We start from the raw sequence: 19923 nt of genomic DNA, 5'->3' as shown, positions 1-19923 counted from the left end.
GAAGCTCCAAACATCCATTAATTTGTGAATGAATGCCCAGAATAAAAATTAAAATACAAATAATAATAATAATAAAAAAAACATATTTATATACATATATTTTTTTCATTTTAAGATCCTATCTTGAATGAACTGGTGCTGTCGGAGTGAAGGCCTTGATTTGAATAATATGATGTTGACGTATATACATTTGCATCCAATCTAATATTTCAACCTCCATCTGAAATCTTTGATAAGAATCTATGAATACACATATACACAAACGTAACAGCTTCACACAAAACATGTCTCTTTAACTGGCATGTAAAATCTATTGATGCATTGCAGGTTTAAAGTTAAGGCCTTAAAAAAGATCGGCATATGCATCATTCGACACAATCAAGGTCAAACATCCAAGTGAAGTAGAACAAATGCATGTTTGAGTAAAAAGAGATTTAATAGTAAATGGCTGAGAACAAAAATAAAAAAAAAGGCATCTGTGTCTAAAAATATGGCTCAATGATGCACCGGATAAATAATTACCACAACACCTCCTTAAATGATGTAACAATATAAAAAGACTCATTATGCTTCATCAGCAGTTTACCCGTTCACTCGCGAGTAAATGCACCTGCTACTTTGCCACTGCCACTGGTTAGTTTACTAGCTGAGATATCTTTGTCTCACAAATGTGTCTTCCATGGATGCAAAAACACACATATAAGCTCTAGCACTTTAGTTAACTTTCCTAAAGATGAGAAAATTAAGTAGACAAGAATCAAAAGAAGACCAGATTCCTGCTGTGAGGTTGCAGGTAGCGACTGATAGAGATGAAAAGGGAGACGAGGTTTATGCGCAGAATGTTGTTAAAACTGTGGCCAAAATGGTGAAAATGTTGCTTCACTAGATGCTTATAGAACAGATGATCTGATACTGCTGCGTTTAGGTTGATATTCTGTGTGTTATCTGTGAGTAAAGAGATATTTTCTTTTATAATTTTACTGCAATGTGTGATTTTTGTAGGTGTTAAAGTGCTTAATCTGCCTCAGTGAAACAGAAACAAGGACTTGTATGCTGCATCCTTCATCTGAAAACAGTTTAAAAGAAATGTGACACATATTGCATTCTCTCACCATGGCGGGTATATGTGGATAATATCTCTGGATGCAGGAATCAGCTGCGCTGCAGTCTCTCTGTTGAATAACACCAGCACACGAGCGCTGTCCTCAGGGACAGCGTTACTGTGTTGGTGGCCCTCTCCATGAGGCTGGTGGGGCTCACAGAGCGCCAGTTGCATGCTGCACTCCTTCCGAACCTCCAGCACCTCCAGCATTAGCACACCAGGCCTGTCCACTGGAGAGCAGAGCAACAACAACACAGATGTTCAGTGTGCATCTGCAAACTGTATGGGTTTGCTTACAGAGAGAGCCCGTGCTCTCACGGACTCTAGCTCTCTGTGGGAAGCATTATGCATTGTTGGAGTAATCCACTTTTAGAAACAGAACAATTTGAACTACATTGCTGTGAAGCTGTTAGTGACTCAGGCTGAGGTGCAAATAAAACTGAAAGCCCACTGGGCAAATGTGCAAATTCTTGGAATTGTACCACTGCTGTGAGAGTACTTTTGGCTCCAAAATAAAGTAGTCTGAGATAAATACGATGAATAAAGTTGACAGAGATAAATTAAGACAATGCCCCAAAGTTATAAATCAAACTGAGATAAGAAACCAACTTGGCTGTATGCAAATTCCAGGCGAATTGTGATAAGTGAAGCACGTGAACGCAGTTGAATATCAGTGTATGTTAATGCCTGCATGTGGCTGGAGGGGGAAATATTAATATAATAAGCATCAATCACATCAAAGGGATCGCTAGAGAGCTATTAAGTTTGAATGCGCATTTGTCCAAACATGAATGTTCAATGCTTCAATTGTGCTCGGCGTATTCAGGTCCCAGATTACAAAATCAGCAGAACAAACTCAGGCAGCAGGCCAAAACGTGGATAGTACAACAGTCCTCCTCTTGACCTATAATGATCTGAAGCTAGAGAACTATGTCAAGAAACAGATCAGATCTCCAACAAGTTCATGTGCAAGGACTTGCATCACCCACCAAAATTACTATAACAGAGTTTAACAGCTGTAATAGAACACTCTAGCGTCTCAGTTATTACTAAAAAGGTGCTTGAAGAAACACATCCTGAAAGTCTGGTGACGCACACAAATACATGCTTTTTCTTCTTGAGGAAAATGATTTGATTGTAAATGGATCAAAAGCTCAACACAAACAGAACAAGGGATCTTTAAAAGTCGTAGTATTTTCATCCTCTCGTCAAGTCCTTACACACCTTACACGACTCATTGGCCCCGTTCAGATCTTATATTGACATCCATCTTGAGTGATCTGTACACATGCGGACAACGCCGAGTATAACTCGTTCACACCTGCCGTTAAAACACACCCTGAGTGCCTCTACTAAGACCACATTTGATCGCCCTTTTATCAAATATACACTGCCATGTCTGTTTGAAAGAATACATTTTATCACAAGTCTGACGGTGTTTGTGTGTACACGTGAGAAACTAAGAGCGAGAACAGAGACCAGAAAAGCTCTTCTCACACTTGTGTGAAAATACCACAGACCAATCAACATCAGCTGAAAAGGTGGTCACAATGGGGGACAAATGCACCCTGAAAGTTTTTTTCTTTTTACTTTTCCACAATCAACGGTCACATTTATGTACCGCCTTGGCTCCCATTATAAGATACTCAGCATCGAGAGAACAGAAGGGTTTGGCTTGTTTCACCACGGAAAAAAAAAGAACTACCGTAGGTAAACAGTTTCCTGTCGCCCACATATACTTTGTTCATGACCTACAGCAAGCACTTCCTCTGTATGACCTCTCCATGTGATCACAAAAAACTCACAACTGCCTAGAAAGAGGGCATCATCCCACTCACAAATCAAAGTTCATTCACTTGAAGAGTTCCTTATAGATCTCGGTGTGTGAGTGTGTGTGTGTGTATACACTCTGTGTGAGGTTGGTCTCGTATGAATCACCTGTTGCCGTTGTTGTTGATGATGTGTCAGAAATGTACTGATGCCTCCACAGGCTAACAGCTGACCTCTGTCTGCTCTGGAGTTGATTCAGCCTCTCAGCAAGACCGCCCCTTTACAGCAGATAGGCAGACAGATGCAGATGTTATATGATGAACCCACACGAGACATACAACCTGAACAAAGGCAATGTGCAAAACTGTTTATTTCAAAGAAATTCAACTTTTTCCCTGATGCAGGCAGCAAGCTGTCAAAGACAACAGATAGCCATCTGTTAGCATCAGAGGACACGGAGATGGCAATGACATTTAGCACCCACATTATGACGCCAGGTGTCCCTTTCATCGTCACTTCTGGTCTGGAATCTTTGCCGCCAAAGTTTGACAATCAAGTCTGGCAACAAGCACCATGTGCTGCTGTCTAATTTGTCTGCTTATAGCACGAAGCAACGCAACACAGCTCAATGTGCAAACTTCCTGGTCACTTTCTTTTGCTTCACAAGAGTAATCAATTCAACTATACATAAACAACACTGTAGCGCTGTAGGGGATGTTGAACTGGGCTCATTTTTATTGAAAATGTGCTTCTAATTTCCTTCCTCCATTATTTGTAAAAATGTGTGGGGGAACATTATAAAGAGTTCAGTTCAACACTACTGCAACCTCAATAACAAACATATCATTAAATTACTACACAACATGTTCATAATTAGTGAATGCCAGTTGCTGTCGGTTCAAGGTTGCCATTTGTTGTGGTTTCCTCATGCGACCACGTTTATCTCACCTCCTGTATCTGCCATTTATAAATTTTTACCAGTAAAGTGAAATGTGGAAAAGTGTGAGGGAGTCACATGATCATGCATTTATAAGCAGATTTCATTTGCTTAATGTATTTCCACTGCACTCATTCACATCTACCTTTTTATCAAAACACCACATTTTTCTTCCTCAAGCATTACACATTTAGTGTGATTTACAAGACCTTTTCAAATGTTATGTTTCCATTCAGCAACTACATGATAGATAAATGCAAAATCTATATATGCCTGAGCTGTATTAGATTTCACAGGCGTACCGAATAAAATGGCTACTGAATGTGTGACACCTACATGAGATAGTGTGGCACTTTATCAGGCAGGTCGGATATTGGCCAGACACACATGATTGTTACACCTCATTAGGTACAGTTTATTTATTTAATGCCATAATAAAATGATATCACTCACACAATTTAATCTTATCAGGCAGCTGACTCAAAGTTTTTTTTTTCACAAAGCACACCCTGTCTTCATGTTACCTGAACCCAATCAGTTCATAGAGTTATATTTGGGGAAAGGCACCATTAGTATGCAATTAAGAGTTGAAGTCCGCAAAGTCTGCAAAAAGTACTATTCTTGGCTCCACAGTGCAGCATAGAGTTCTACACAAACTTCCAGCCTCAGAGGATTTATCTGTCCAGTGGATACATGTTATATATGACAGCAATGTGCCTGTTAGATCCTGCAAATGATCACTTTTCCAAATGCTAACTGCTGTTAGCTCCCAGTAGCCTCTGTGGCTGATGTCATTTCCTGTCCCTTAAGTTTCGTTTTACTTTTTTTTAAGGTGGACCTAAAGAGATACTACTAAACCAAGCGTTCTGAAAAGGGCTGTTTTGGCAGGGTGATTGAACTGCTGTGGTGCTTCATCCTTATGGCATTTTGACCAAAGCATGTCACAGACATGTTCATTAGGACACCATGGAACTAGAATAACTTGGAGAAATAGGGTATAATATGGGACCTTTATTAAAGAAGCAGACTGGATGGGCACATCCCTAATAAGACTAAAGAAAAAAAGGAATAAATCAAACCTTTGAAACTTTCTTTTCTTTTTCGCAGAGTCTTCAGGGGTCTTTAACTGTCGGACAAGAGGTTTCTGAGGTGTTTGCAGCATCGCCTGAGCAGATCTGACCCAGTCACTGACTGACCTTCTGCTGCCCTCAACAGTTTGGAGAGGAGAGCTCTCCAGCCTGCTCGGGGTCACTGAGTCACCAATGATTTCCCCATCAGACACATAGCCTGAGATCTCCAGCTCTGCCACCTAAGGATAAAGTATAACAATAATAAGTACGAGGAACAAAAGTTAAAATAACACTGCACACTGACAATGACTTTCGCCAAGTTTCATTCATGAATGAAAAACGAGTTTTGCGTGTGGCTTCCTCAGGTTCATTCAGCTCGTCAGCAACCAGAGAAACCCAAGAGCAAAACTCATTTACTATGAATAAAAATAAAAATAATTCAGTGGGCATTTTTCCTCCCACATTTGATCCACATATTCTTGTTCCTGCAACCAACCTGACTGTTGCCTGGTTGTGCAGGGAGAGTTTTCATGATCATAATAATAATTATCATAATAATCATAATTGTCATCATAACAATAATGACAGTAATAATAATACACCCAGTTTTCAACCATCAACCATCATATCCCAAGTATATTGTTAATATGACCTCAGTATTCAGTTGATTACCAAGGAATCAACAAAGATCAAATACAAATCAATAAACTCAGTGATGCTGTGTGTGGTTATGGTACACTGACACACTGGCAGGCTGACTAATAACAACACGATACGGTAACAGAGCAATCTTTTTTGCTGTATCACTGCACACTACACCTGAGGGAATCAGTTCACATGGAAAAATCCATGAGAAACCTGAGTTCTTGTCATGTGCTGACAAGACCAGCATACCAGGCTCTGTCAGCCAACACGCTGTCTTATTTGAATCAACTTGACCCTGCTAGGCGGCGTGCCAGCAGACGTCACACTCCAACCAGCCACAGAGAAAAAGGAACACTATGTTCCTGGCTCCGGCTCAAAAATGTCCTCACCCGGCACTAAAAGCATTGTAAGTGCACTGCTCTGTGCAGCCTCTTCCACTCTCATGTTTACCTGAACAAACAGTAGTAAAATTATGTTTATGGTCCTGCTCTGATGGTACAGCCCATATCCAGCAAAAAACCTGACGTGATGGTGGAGTCTGTTCTTCAGGGACTTGGACTGAGCACTTGGGAAGTGGCCCTAACTCACAACTCCACCTATCCACTAACAGTGTTAGCACAATAACACGGAGATCTGGCAGACATATGTCAAGTGACTCAGCCATGCATTTATCTAGAGTAATAAACTGACCTGAACTGCGATCCTCCCCCTCTGTAGCCTGTTAAATCCAGTTTGATTTACATTTGGCGCTACAGGACTATTGAATAAGCAAATTCAAACTAGGTTAATCAATTTTACTCATCTAATTAAATCAAAATCTGTGTTTATAATAAAATAAAGCCCTAGAATATGATGATGGACCAACATAAACACAAAATTGTGATCGTGAATACACGCTAATCAAGCTGCCTACAAAATAACCCATATATAAACTTTAGTGCAACCAGTCATTTAGTGGGCCTCTGACCTCCAGCGTCCTGTTGGGTGATCTCAAATCTTTTCTGACACCAGAAAGCTGATAGCAGCAAATAAACTGTGACAAAAGGAAGTAGCTGGGTCTGTGGGGGTGATGTTTATCTGTTGACATGCTTCCTCTGCACAAACTGCCTGCAAAACCAAGGCAGTGGTTACTTCAATTCATCCCGCCTTTTAATTACATGATTAATAATGTTTAATCAGCGCTGTGCTGTACCGTACTGTACTGAGATGACTCAGATGATTACACACATTCTCTTCATTGATGTTTTTTCATGAAGCACAATCTCGAAAGACACCTCAGCGATCTGGCAACTTGTTAGATCAATTACATGTTGATGTGTACGTGTACGTGTGTATGCGCGTGCTGCGATAACCCTTTGTGCTGTGTGGTCTTAGACCCAAGCACACCACTCCTTTTACATTCTCTCAAAGCGAGCCCTGCCTTTCACAAACACTGCTCCTGAATTACTTCTGAGAAGAAGTCAACAGAGAAGGCCACAAAAGATTAAATACAAAGATAACACATATATTACTAATTATATAATCAGAAGAATTGTGTTGGCTACAATACTTTCCTGACTTGTATAAAAGGCCAAATTACTTTCACTTTAAATTCTAGTCTAAGATGACAGTCGAAATGGCCTTTAGCTTTCCAAGAGCCCTCAGCTACATCCTTGAATCACTTGATTTGTCATGTTAAAAGCACAAATTCCCCCATTTAGGGAGGACTAAATAATTCAACATATTTTGAGAGTCAATAATATAGCATCGACTGTGATATTTAGCTCGTAACACAGTTGAATTTCAGAGGTTCAAATGAAGCTGCTGTCTCTACAAATGATGAAACATGTCTTCATCTCGAATCTTCATCGTGTGTTGATAGCTGCCACAGATAAATGAACGAGATATTCACTCAGCGGTTTATTGCTACCTCTATGTTGTGAACTTTGACAGTTTGGAACTTGAATCTACAATGTGCTCAGTACAGCTGCTGGTTCGAGCCTGTCAGGTTATTTGAGGACATTAAAACATGAGTGCAATACACCATCTGGTGGAGAAAGGGTAAAACAATAGAAGTAAAACAAATCCAAGTAGGTATAATGCAATAATAAATAAAGTAATACATTTAATTCAATTTAATTAATTTCATTATCAAGACATGAAAAACATACTATATAAAATGACAAATATAATTTTAAATTTCAGATAAAAAAATATGAAACCTAATAGTATGAAAGCTAAAAATACAACTCCTCATGTTTAATATACACAATGAACATAATGTCACATTGCCATTCACAGCTCGTGCACTGGCAGCTAACATTAATTTTACATCTCAGCTATATGGACAGAGAAATTAACTGGATAGAGCTTAAGAAAGTGTATGGCCCCACCTAGTGTCCTTTAGCAGAAATAACACCACTGGCACACCATTGAAAGGAGCTGTCTTCAGACAGACCAATGTGTTCATTAGGTGTTCTACACGCCAGATTAAATAATTCAGAGTTTCTAGCAGAATAAATGAATCTCACTTACATTTGTTGATTTGGGAATCAATTTCTTCAGTTCATCAGATTCAGAGGATTCAGACTCACACTCAGATATTTGTTGTCCACTGTCCTTTTCAACGTCCTTGTCAGACTCGTCCACATTACTGTCCGAGTCTATAACAGGGAGGTCATCTAAGGGAAAAAAAAGAGAAAAAGAAAAAACACATATTGCTTGGCTATTATCACATGATCAAAGTTCCTCATAGGATGAAAAGAAGGATGACATCAATAAATTGTAAAAGTTGTGAAAACCAGGGAAAATGCTAATAAGAAGACAGTAACTATCGACTACCTCTTCTTACAAATAAATGAGAAAATTAAAACTAGGGCTGTAAGGGCAGTGTTAAATGCAATTAATTAAGGGTCAAACATAATGTTTTTTTTACTCCTTAATCACACACATCATGAGAGAGAGAGAGAGGGAGAGAGAGGGAGAGGGAGGGAGAGAGAGAGAGAGAGAGAGAGAGAGAGAAAGAGAGAGAGAGAGAGAGAGAGAGAGAGAGAAGTAAGTTGGTCTGTCATAAACATGGACTTTGTCATAAAGTTAATTAAATAAATAAATGCAGGTGCAGCTTTGCTGAGAGAGAGTGTACAATCACTCTGCTGGTTCTCTGTGACACAGACTCATTTTACACTGCAAACACGTTTGTTTATCTGCCCGGCAAATTAAATTTGAACCATCATCACATTGTTTGTACTGTACATATGATACAGGTAGTCGTCACTCCCAGAAAGTGAAGACATTGTCATAAGTGTTTGCAATTTAACATGTGGATGATACCACTTTACTGCATCTCTGAGTCAGAAGACTGATATGTCTAATTACCTTTGTCAGAGCTGAGTATGCATAGTTCTCTGGAGTAAGACTGAATGGGAGCCGAAGGTCGATGAGGACGTTGTTGCTGCTGCAGTGCACTATCTCTGGTCAGATGCTGCTTCTGTGTCTCAGAGTCAGACTGTTCACCATCACTGGAGCTCCATGCGATGTGCACCGGGTCCTCAGTACAGTGAAGGCCATTGGTCTGCACTGGGAGAACACATAAATAAGGTAGAAATATTATAGATACAATGCAGAAAAGCTTAACAATAAGGAACTAAGACCTATGAGATAAGTCTATACGGCTGAGTAACCCTACACCTTTGGATACATATACAAATCCACACTGAGGAGAAGAGAAACGGTATTTTGAATTTTGTGTATGTCCTGTACATATAGAAAATTGGCAATAAAAGTTTTTGAATCTTTGCCAATAGTGTCTGAGCTTTACAGCCTTCATGGCCACTGTGTTGCATGAATTACCTAAGGCAGGTGACAACTTTCGTATTGCAGACAGAGTTCTTCCTGATGACTTGAGGTTCTGTGACAAAAACAAAAAATAATCAACACCACTGAACAAAATCTACAGCCTTTTACTACAAGACAGAATGTAATTTTCCATAGCCATCAAAGTATAATTGGAAACAAACCCTGAATCTGGTATCTTATTTTTGACTGGACTTCACAGATGTATATAAAAATAACTCCTGGAAATGTAATTATTCAATTAACACAATTTTAACTTTTAAATAGATTATTGAAGAGGTAAACACTCAAAGCCATTACATGATCAAAACCGTAAATAATATGATGGTCAATAATGTTGCAGCACAGTACAACTGTTACACAGTATATCATCGCCAGTTAATGTGTTTGATTTATTCTGTGGGTCCAGCATAGGACAAAGTGAGGTGCTCACACAGATGGATGGTGGCAAATTCTTGGGGGGAGCTGCCAAATAAATTTTGAATTATTGAATAATACAAAGTGAAATTCTGATTCATCACACATTATATGTAATAATTATCTTGGAAAATCAAACAAAACAATAAAATAATATCGCTGAAGAACATCATGACAATAAACAATCAAACAAATAAAAAACAAATAAAATAAATAAAACTCTGTTGGGTTTTAACTAAAGTTCATTTTCATAATTAATTAACCTGTCAATCATTTACTTGTTGATGTTAAAATGTTGATTAGGGTTTCCAAAACATTGAAATGATGATGTTCTCAAATGTTATATGCAGCAAAGAAATCAGAATATATTCACATTTAAAAACTCCATCCATCCATCCATTACCGCTTTATCCTCCACCAGAGGGTCGCAGGGGTGCTGTGCCTATCTCAGCTGACATTGGGCGATAGGCGGGGTACACCCTGGACAGTTTGCCATTTAAAAACTCATTTATGTGAATTATTATATTATAAAAATACTGAAACTGATCAATTCGATAATCAAAACAGTTGACGATTAATTCAGTAATCAATTATCAATAGATTCATCGGTATAGCCCTAAAACTGTGTCACTACATATTAAGAGAATTAATGGTGATTTGTCAAAAGTGGGACCCGTACAAAGAAATCGGGAACCACTTGTTACCAGAGAGACCCATAACCCATAAACAAAGATTCAGATGAATGACAGCCACATTAATGAATGAATGAAGTTACATTCATCACTTTAGGTAAATTCATAAATGTAACATTTGTTAAACAGCGGGCAACAGAAAATATTCAGCCATTTTAAAATTAAGTTGAAGACTTTTTTTAAAACTCAGATTACAACACCAGTGGAAACAGATAATGCACCACACGTTACCGACCTTTACCACAGGAGACTGCAGAAAGCTTTCTCCACACTTCTCCCAGCTCTTGGCTGAAGAGGCTGGTGACAGGGGTGAAGGCTCTTTCTTCATACGTGGAGCACCGTCAATGACATCATCCGGGAAAAGGACACACTGCAGATCCCTGGGATACTTTTTACGCTGCACAGAATCCACGAGAGTAAAGTTAACATTGCTTCATCCCATTAAATTAAACACTCGCTTTGAAATCTCATTCTAAAAATCAGCAGTGATGTTGAAAGTGGCGTCCATGGCCATTTTACCTGAATGTATTGTGTCAGATTAATTGTTATCGGTGCATAACTGTGTCGTTGTGCAGGCCTGTCAAGATACATTTGAATATACGTGTCTGACAGTGAAATTCCACTCAGATGTAGACTGAGGCATCAGCGGCTGACAACAAGTGTTGCTCAAGCAAACTAGCCACCGAGTTTAGCGATAAGTGGCTAGCACGTTAGCTAGCAAGCAAGCAGGTTTACTTACCTTTCTGTGAGACATGGCGACAAAACAAAGTTTACATCACAGCGGAAGTTCACATGGCAGCCAACTAAATCACTTTTATCAACCTATTCTGGCAAAGTGACTGTTCGCCGGCATTCCCCTCCTCATTACTGTGCACGTAAAGCTAACGAACATGCACAACTAAGTTGTTGCTGTTGCTCAATCAAAATGCAGACAGAGAGGGGTGTGTTTGATGATTTGACGGCGTGTACCGGAGGCGGGGTACTACTTGACTAGATTTGACTTTGTCTATTTGACATTGTATATTTCCAAACACTGGAAATACTTTATAGATTTAACTTAACTTTTAGGAAAGAATAACTTGCGAAATTGTTTCAGTGAAAAATGTCAAAAGTATGAAATAGAGTTCATTTATGTTTATTTGTTGAGTATTCTATTGTATCTTTGGTCCTTGACCTGTCAAATATAGTTAAATTAAAAAGTTAATTATATTTAGTATATTGTCAAAATCTGTGAACTAATTCTGACTGTCTGGAGTGACACGACAACCTCACATGGACTCAAAACATAATTTTTATTTCAGCAAATTCACCCAAATTGCAACATCTTTCAAATAGCAGGTTAAACATACAAAAGCTCACTTAACATACCGTTTGTTTTTTGTTTTTTTTTATTAAATATGTAAAAAGCCAGTCAAGTTATTCACAGATAAAATGCAAACATGCAACACAGTTTTTTGGGGAATGCATAATGAGTGGGACATGGAAAGAAAAACATTTACCATTCAATAATTATTGACAGTACAAGTTTACATTCCTTTTCATTTACACAATAATATAGGACTAAAGCATCATGGTGCACTGCCCGATTCAGTATTAGTAAATGCAATATTAAGAAAAAGAGTATACAATGTACTTACTGGAATATACTATGGCAAATTACTCAGTGAACCGACTCATCTCCCTAAGACCAGTGGTTGAAAGAAAAACCTCGGAACTAAACAAACAGCTGAAATCTGAACAAACCACAGGTTCCAGATGAGATTTAAAACTTAAAACGCTGCATCATGTTAAGAAGACTAGTCCACAATAACGATTCTTCCCTCCCTATGTTAAGGACAAATAAAACATTATTTTCTTAGCCTAACACCAAACTTGTATGGCGTGAGTATCAGTGTGGAGCGTACAGATTATTGGAAATGTTGTATTTTGCAAGGATAGCTGTCAAACAGTCATAAATTGGAATTATACACTACATTTTATCCACAATTCATCAACTGTATTGTCCTCCTTCATGAGGCTGCAATTCAAAATATTTCACTATTTCTAAGGCTTTACAATAATAAATATGGTGAAAGTCTATGGACAGATTGTCCAATACAGAGTCAAATGTCAGTGCAATGTATGGAAGGAGGTTAAATAAGAGCTACAATGAGCCCTTTTAGGGCTTTGCTTATTGCATTCTTGTGATTGGTATTGTTGATATGCAAAATAAAAACAAAATAAAAGTGGAAAAAGGACATAAGCTGGGGAAGTTAACACTTGCACTGACAGGTAACAGCTACCTGTCTAAATTTCAGCATTTCATCACATCTACTGCAGGATTTGAATTGACGTTTTCTTCCACGCACAGTCTTCGGAAAACGTCCGTGATGGTCTGAGCTTGTCTACTGGTGGAGGTCGTCACCACAAACCTGCCACAGCAGTTCACCAAAAGTCACAAAAACATTGAACAGTGAGCAAAAGGATACAAAAAAATAACAGCTGTAATGGTGCTTCTATTCAGGAGGTTGCTTCATGTGCTCAGTCTTGGAGAAGACAACAAAAAGAACCATGAGGAAAAATTAAAAATCCGTTCAACAGTTCTCACATATTAAAAACAGGGGTGTAACTGTAGTGAAGGATGGTGGCAGTCAGTATTCATCCTGTTCCTCCCCCTGACCTTGCTGGTCTACTTCCTGCCCGTCACCCTCAGCCTCCTCCGCTGTGTCCTATAAGACGAGAGAAAAAAAAAAGGACACATGTCAAATATTCTTTGTAGCAAACGCACGATTGCATGCCGATCTGTGATCTTATTTCTTTCAACTGCACAATAACTTTCACATGATTTCACCACCAGCAAATATGACACTTGCTCATGGTATATTTATCAGAAAACAAATGATTGACCACAGAATGACTGACCTGCTCCTCTGAGGCGTAAAGGATCTCCATTAGCCCCGCTACCAGCTCAGCATTTTCGTCAACATGTTCCTGGCACAACGTCTCCACATCCCGCAGCTTACTGAAGTAGTAGTCCCTCTCACTCACCACCCCTTTCAGTGTCGACTGTAAGTGGTTCACCTACGAAAACAAAAATCAATACATTATTATTACAACTTGTAATTATTGTATTACAGTCTATTCTCTGCTTTATCCCAACTGCATCAGAGCTGGGACAGACCGTTAAACTGGCCTGCAGACATACTGTAGACTCCAAACCAGCAGTCACCTGATATAATGGCATTCAATCTGCACCATGTGTGTCACCGTTTTCTATTACAGATAAATATATAGACTATCAAGACTAAAGCTACAGGCCCTAATTATCCGAGTTACTGGCCAACTAACGTTTTGAGAAGTCATAAGGTCAGTTGGACAATCACAGAGTCACACAGCATTGACTGAGATCAGCATGAGACCCACTCAAAGCACTATAAAATAAATTTAGCATTATGTAACTGAAGCAAGTTGTCTAGAGTGCACAACTCTTACATGACAGAATACTAGAGCTTTTATCATTCTATGGGCTGTAACTCAAGTCGTTTTGGGATCGTCTATTCATTGATTTAGTCATTTGTCAAGTAAATATGCTTCATCTTTGCTCATTACCACTACACAATGTTGCCACTTCTCTTCATATTAAAAAATATATATATATATATATTTCAGTTAATTCAGGAGGTTTTCACTGGCTGCAGGCCACACTACATAGGCAAACACCATCTTGGAGCTGTCTACATGTGCAGAATCATGTTGGAACAATTATAATAGACACACACAGCTTCTTCTTTACTGGACTGTGTGTGTGTAGCTCTGCATTTTAAAAGCTACTCAGCCATGTACAGTGCCTCTTGAATATATCTGCATGTCTAATGTTTCATTCCACAATGAATCGCAATAGATACGCAACTTAGTTTGACCATGTATTACGTCAAAGCAGTCACAAATCTCTATTAGCAGACCGACATAAATTCCAAAAGACAGACTAAGAAATATAGACAAGTATTATTATGCATTCCTTTTCAGCTGATCATGATTATGTGTTAATGCAAGACAGACAACACATTACTGACCAATAAGAAAGCCAAGCTGTATATATCTGTTAAAACTGTGCATGGAGTTAACAGTAACAATAATAGTCTAAGAGTGAAGTGGAAGGTAGAGGCCTAACTAGCATAGCTGACTGATAAATAAGTTGATGAAAATTGATAATAAGTAATACAAATAATTCTTGTCTGATTCTCCATAAACATATACCAACCTCCTCGGTGAGCTGTGTGACCTGTGCTTCCAGGTCTTTCTCCCCTTTGGCTGGAGTTGTTGTTGCAGGGACCTTTTTGGCTGAGGAGGGTCGAGATGTCGGTGTTGCAGATTTGGGGGTGGTAGCGGTTGACCTTGATGCTCCTGGAAGCAAATAAAAAGCTAATTACTCAGGGATAGAGCCGGGTATTGAACGTCAGTACAATCTGGTATCAACACACTACCTGATATTGAAAATGAGTTGTCATTCAATATCAAATGTCAGTGCCTAAGGAGTTAAACTCATCAGCATCAATGAGCCAATAAACATCTGGCAGGCTGTCTGAGAATGAGATCTGAAAGTGCTCGTGATTGGCTGTCTCACGACGTGCAGGAAGTTACAACCAGTGACGGAAGTCATTTACCTAAAGGAGAACAGGAAGACTGGGCTTAACATGTGTGTGTGAGAGAGGGTGTGTCTGTGTTGTGTTTAGAGGGTATGGTGCTTTTTTAATTTAACGAATGAAGTTTATGTCAAGAAGATTTGAAGTTCAGGGAATAAATATGAGAGCAGAAAGTCGCTCCACATTTGACTGCAAGAAACTTTTAATATAATGTGTATTTCTGTGGTTTTTGGTTTAAAAAAAATTGTTTAGGAATCAGTATCAAAGTCGTGATATCGATGCCATATATGCCAAAAAAAAAACTATCATCAGACCTACGAGTGACTGCTAAAATGTCTGAATTCCTGATTCAACATGGTTGAATAACACATTGGAGGTATAATGTAATTGCCCATCAGAAGAGTAAATCTAGAAGTGATGAGAATTTAGATCCAGTCATTAAGTTTTTTTTTTATGGATCCAGTATTCAGGGCACAAGCATTTATGTTGTAGCAACTTAAAATAAGTGTTTCTGAAAAAAAACTTTGACTAGATAGAAAAAGAAAATGACTTGAAGTGTACCTGCAGTGGGGGAGCTGGCTGCGTGGTGAGACTTCTTCGGCAGGTTAAAGATCTGCTCTCCAGGGTCAGGTGGTGGGATGGCATCCTGGCCCTGTCTGGCTGCAACTGGGTCATACTCTTTACCATCGTAATTGGCATCATAGAACTTCTTAAACCACTGGATGAAATCAAGATTGTCCTGAAATCTCCCTTTGACCAGCTTCTCTACAGGAATGATCTGTACACGGCGGAGGGGGGTAAATACAAAACATGTAACATCTTTTGTGAAACAGAATTTAAATTAATAATACTTAAGGAAAATAACATTCCAAGTATTTTTTTATGCAAAACTCACCTTGTCCACATTCATCCTTTTGAAGGACGCCTGCAACAGTTTAAAATTGTGGATGTACTCATGCTCCAGTTTGGCTTGAAACTTAACCTTCTTAAGACTGATGCAGCCAGGGAAGAGCAGGTCCATGAACTGGCAATAAGCAGCTCCTAAAAATGTAATAAAGAGTTAGTTGGGTGTATAACGTACAACACATTGACTCCACAGGCTTGGATTTATCACGTCTGTTTGTTTTAGCGTGACAAAAATCCCCTGGAATAACAAAAAGCCTGGGAGCCATTTCTGTGTCTAGACCACGGACATAGTTTCCTTAAAAAGAAAACTATTAATGCATGTTCTTGGCTGCACAGTTAATATTAACTGAAGTCTAACAGATAACTTTTATCCATTTGAAAACACCAGCTTAATGTGGCAAAGGGTAACCAGATCAGATTACACAATTCTGACTAGATAGCACACAAGAAGCAATTCAAACTGAAAAAAAGAACTTACACTTAAACCAAGTGTGAGTGTGCAAAGCTCTGTTTGTGTCTCCAGATAGTGGCTGAAATTGGATTTGGATTACTTGGTCACAGCAGGAGAGCACGGCAGGCTACACGTTTATTTATAGACAACTGCAAGAGGTGAGCTTGTTTCCACAAGTTGCTTTTACTGTCAGCTTACACAGAAAATGAATCGACTCCAAAAGATGTTATCTCCAAAACACGTTCCCTGTCTCAAACCGTCTCTTTGGAATAGACACTAAATTTGGTTGATAACCTGTGTTTCTGTTTTGAATGATGTTCACCTGGACTAAAGAGGATTATTGTTGGTTTTCTTGTACAACACTGTTCTACAAATAAAGACCAAAAGAAAATATACACAGGTAGAAGAGGGTACAGCATGTGATTGAGAGAGAAAGAGGTTTTGGTTGTTCTCACCTGAGGAGAGCTGCTCCACTTTCGTATAGTTTAAGCAGAGAATATCGTTTACCCAGGCAGTAATGTCATGCCTGCTCATAGTCTCCTGGGTAATTGAGGTAGAATATACGTTGACCGCCATCCCCCAACTGCAACAGAAAGATAATCACATTTAATAAACTTGCTCTAAGCAACGCTAAAAGAGGAGGGAGTTGAACAAATGAAAGCCTTGTGAAAAAACTAGCAAGTATTTTGAGCAGCTTTATTGATTTTTTATTAAAAACAACTTCACATCACATTAAGTGATTGTTTGATTGGATTGTTCAGTTTACCTTATGACACTGGAAGCCACCCAGCAATACTGCATTATTATATGATCTAGCCTTTATCCACATGGTCAGACTGAGCCATAGCTGTAAGCCCAAGTCAAATTAATTTATTAGCTCTTAATAGCAGAAACATCATTACACACATTAAATATGCCTAAGCAGCTAACCTAAGTAGTATTTTTCTTGTGTAGAGAAAATTGCACATATTCCACCCCATTCATTAACGAAATGATCATCTCTACCACTGCTTTTAAAACGTACAGTTATACATTTGTACAGAAGGGTATTAATTGTATATTATTTACATATAAAGAGTGTACGATCTATGGCTGGGCAAATATTCTGTGACTTGTACATCTTTCTTCAATTGCAATGTAGCAAATATTCACTGTACAGTATATTCACGTAATATTCGTGCATTTTATTATTACTATTTTTTACCTCAGATGTGCCATGCATTAACATGTTTTCTGTTCACAAAAAAAAATCACATTTAAAATTGACTGCTTTCTTCACCTTTCACTCAAGCAAAAATCAGCCCTTCATCACCTGACATTCATAATTGATCAACTGACGTTTATTGTGATGACCTATTTGGCCACATCCTCCAGATCTAGTGCAGTCATCCTTGAGGTGTTCTCCAAAAACACCACAACAGCACAGCCCTGTGCCTTAAATCACACCAATGAGGCATCAAATCTCCCTAAATCATTATCGCCTTCACATGAACTAGCACACACCAGGGCAGGCAGGATAATAATAACCCTTCATCATTAAATTTGGGCTATGGCAGCACTGCAGGAGCAGGGATTCTCTGAGAAGGGAGGAAGGAAAGTGGGCCAGAGGATCTCATGTCAACAAAGCGGATGTTCATATGTGCTGCTGCTAGCATGCTTTGTTAGCCGGGGCAGGGCTGGGCTGATGCCTGCACCCAAACAAAACAGGGGGTGATTTACAGGTTTGCGTGGCAAGTACCGGTGTGTTTGTGCATGAAATGGTCGGTCCGGACAGACACAGACTGTGACAGAAGAGGTGGTGGAATCACGTATAGCTGCGGGGCGCCATGTCACGATGGGAATATTCTAGCAACTGTCGGTGCACTCCTGTCATTTGACAAGCTGCACCGTTTCCACGGCTCCAAAAAAAATAATCTGCCCACACATGACAACACTACACAGCAGCACAACGACAGCTCCGTGTGCTACACGCCAGCACGAACCCAAGGTTTCATACGAAAAATGTACGCCATAATCACAGAGCTAACACGAGAGGAGAGTGGGGGACAGCAGGGGAAGAAGAAGAAGAAGAAGAGCGGATGGGAGCAAAGCTTAAACCGACACACGTCGAGGAGGAAGAGAAGGAGGAGGAGGAGGAGGCCAGAATGCAGGGTTCTGTCTGCACCATTTTTTAATGATCTTTTTTTTTTATTCTTACATGAAATCACATGCGGCATTTCACTAGTTTACCTGTAGGCGCGCTCTCCCCGCACTGTATTTTTCCTGTAAGGAATGATGTTGGTGCCGTTGTCCGGGACGATGTCGTTGTTATTCTCTCCATTTGGGGAAAGGGCTTGGGTGGGACCGGGCATTTGGGTCTCTAAAATGTCGAACAGATATTCTGTTCTCTGTCTGCCCAGGAAATAAAACAAAACACCCAAAAGCAAAGAAACAAGTGTCGATGCGAAATGATAAGAAAGTAGCGCACCTCCTGCGGGGCTCTTTGCCTCTCTATCTGCCTGCTTATTCTTCACAATCTCTCCCCTAGTAGTGACGTTGCTGCACCCTGCACCACGTGACCGCCGGGGCTGGCTGCCTGCTCCTAATGTTGGGCTATTTCAGTACACACACCGAATTACATTGATCACTTGTGTGCTTTTAACACAATCCTAGATGTAGGGCTGAACAATTACACGTTTTCAAACTGAAATGGCAAAATCTTAACGCCAATAGCAAAACACAAAGGCTGCACATTGAACAAATTCAGTCTTGATTGTACCGTTTTATGCCAATTACAATGTATACAGGTAAATGTGTGGCTGATTAACAGGTGCATTTTGTTTGAAACAATCTGCATTGATTATTAATTGAATAGCCACTTATTACCCATGTATGTGACCATGTTTATACATTTAATTGTCAAAAACTTGATAAATGCCATCAGTCCTCTAAAAAATCTTTTGATTGCATGTTTCATAGGTTTTTTTCATATGTAATTTTTTAGAAGTGTACTGTGGTGCAGACTGAATTGATAGACTTTAGTTCAATAATTATTTACATTTTCAGATTCAGATTCAGAGAGGAAGATAAGTGGCCATATACTGTACATCAGCCAGAAAAAGGCAATCAGCATGATCAAGTTCCCATCCTTGCATTAGTGTATAGCAGTTTCTAATTTGATTATGTTGTGTGTCAATCTCAATTTAGATTTGACTATACATTATAATATAATATAATATGCTTGTTGCAAAATAAATCACATACGTGATACGTGCAATTAGACACTGTACCAAAATTGTTCAGCCCTAGTTAAAAAGTAAACAAGCAGGCAGATTCTAAGAGATAAAAGTAGCGCTGATGAAAATGATGACGCACTGTATGTAATATAATGCTATTTTGATTACTAACCACAGGGTATGAAAGATACCGCTTCACTTTAAAACACCATATTTGATGTCTATCAGCAGTATATATACATATCATAAATGTTTTTTATATACA

At 39.0% G+C, this 19923-nt stretch overlaps 2 protein-coding genes across 2 annotated transcripts in view; both read right to left on the bottom strand.

The window, feature by feature from the left end:
• Positions 1-11363, bottom strand: part of spidr (scaffold protein involved in DNA repair) — a 36339-nt gene extending 24976 nt beyond the window's left edge. Inside the window, exons 1-8 of the mRNA XM_083889249.1 lie at positions 11204-11363; positions 10700-10861; positions 9353-9410; positions 8879-9079; positions 8039-8184; positions 4889-5118; positions 3041-3150; positions 1113-1332 (exon numbers count right to left, since the gene is read on the bottom strand). Of these exons, the coding sequence (XP_083745375.1) occupies positions 1113-1332; positions 3041-3150; positions 4889-5118; positions 8039-8184; positions 8879-9079; positions 9353-9410; positions 10700-10861; positions 11204-11218 (1142 nt within the window). The 5' untranslated portion in view covers positions 11219-11363. The remainder of the gene's footprint in view (positions 1-1112; positions 1333-3040; positions 3151-4888; positions 5119-8038; positions 8185-8878; positions 9080-9352; positions 9411-10699; positions 10862-11203) is intronic.
• A 515-nt stretch (positions 11364-11878) lies between these two features.
• On the bottom strand, positions 11879-18926 carry mapre2 (microtubule-associated protein, RP/EB family, member 2). The gene is made up of 7 exons (XM_083889223.1): positions 18673-18926; positions 16899-17026; positions 15982-16127; positions 15648-15864; positions 14705-14847; positions 13366-13524; positions 11879-13172 (listed from the first exon to the last, which is right to left on the bottom strand). The coding sequence occupies exons 1-7, from the start codon at positions 18792-18794 to the stop codon at positions 13095-13097; spliced, it is 993 nt and encodes a 330-aa protein (XP_083745349.1). The 5' UTR covers positions 18795-18926; the 3' UTR covers positions 11879-13094.
• Between the last annotated feature and the right edge of the window lie 997 nt (positions 18927-19923).

This window comes from Microchirus variegatus, assembly GCF_963457635.1.
Source record: "Microchirus variegatus genome assembly, chromosome: 5".
NCBI classification, from domain to species: Eukaryota; Metazoa; Chordata; class Actinopteri; order Pleuronectiformes; family Soleidae; genus Microchirus; species Microchirus variegatus.
The sequence above is the reverse complement of the archived record's forward strand: the minus strand, read 5'-3'. Positions and strand labels throughout refer to the sequence as shown.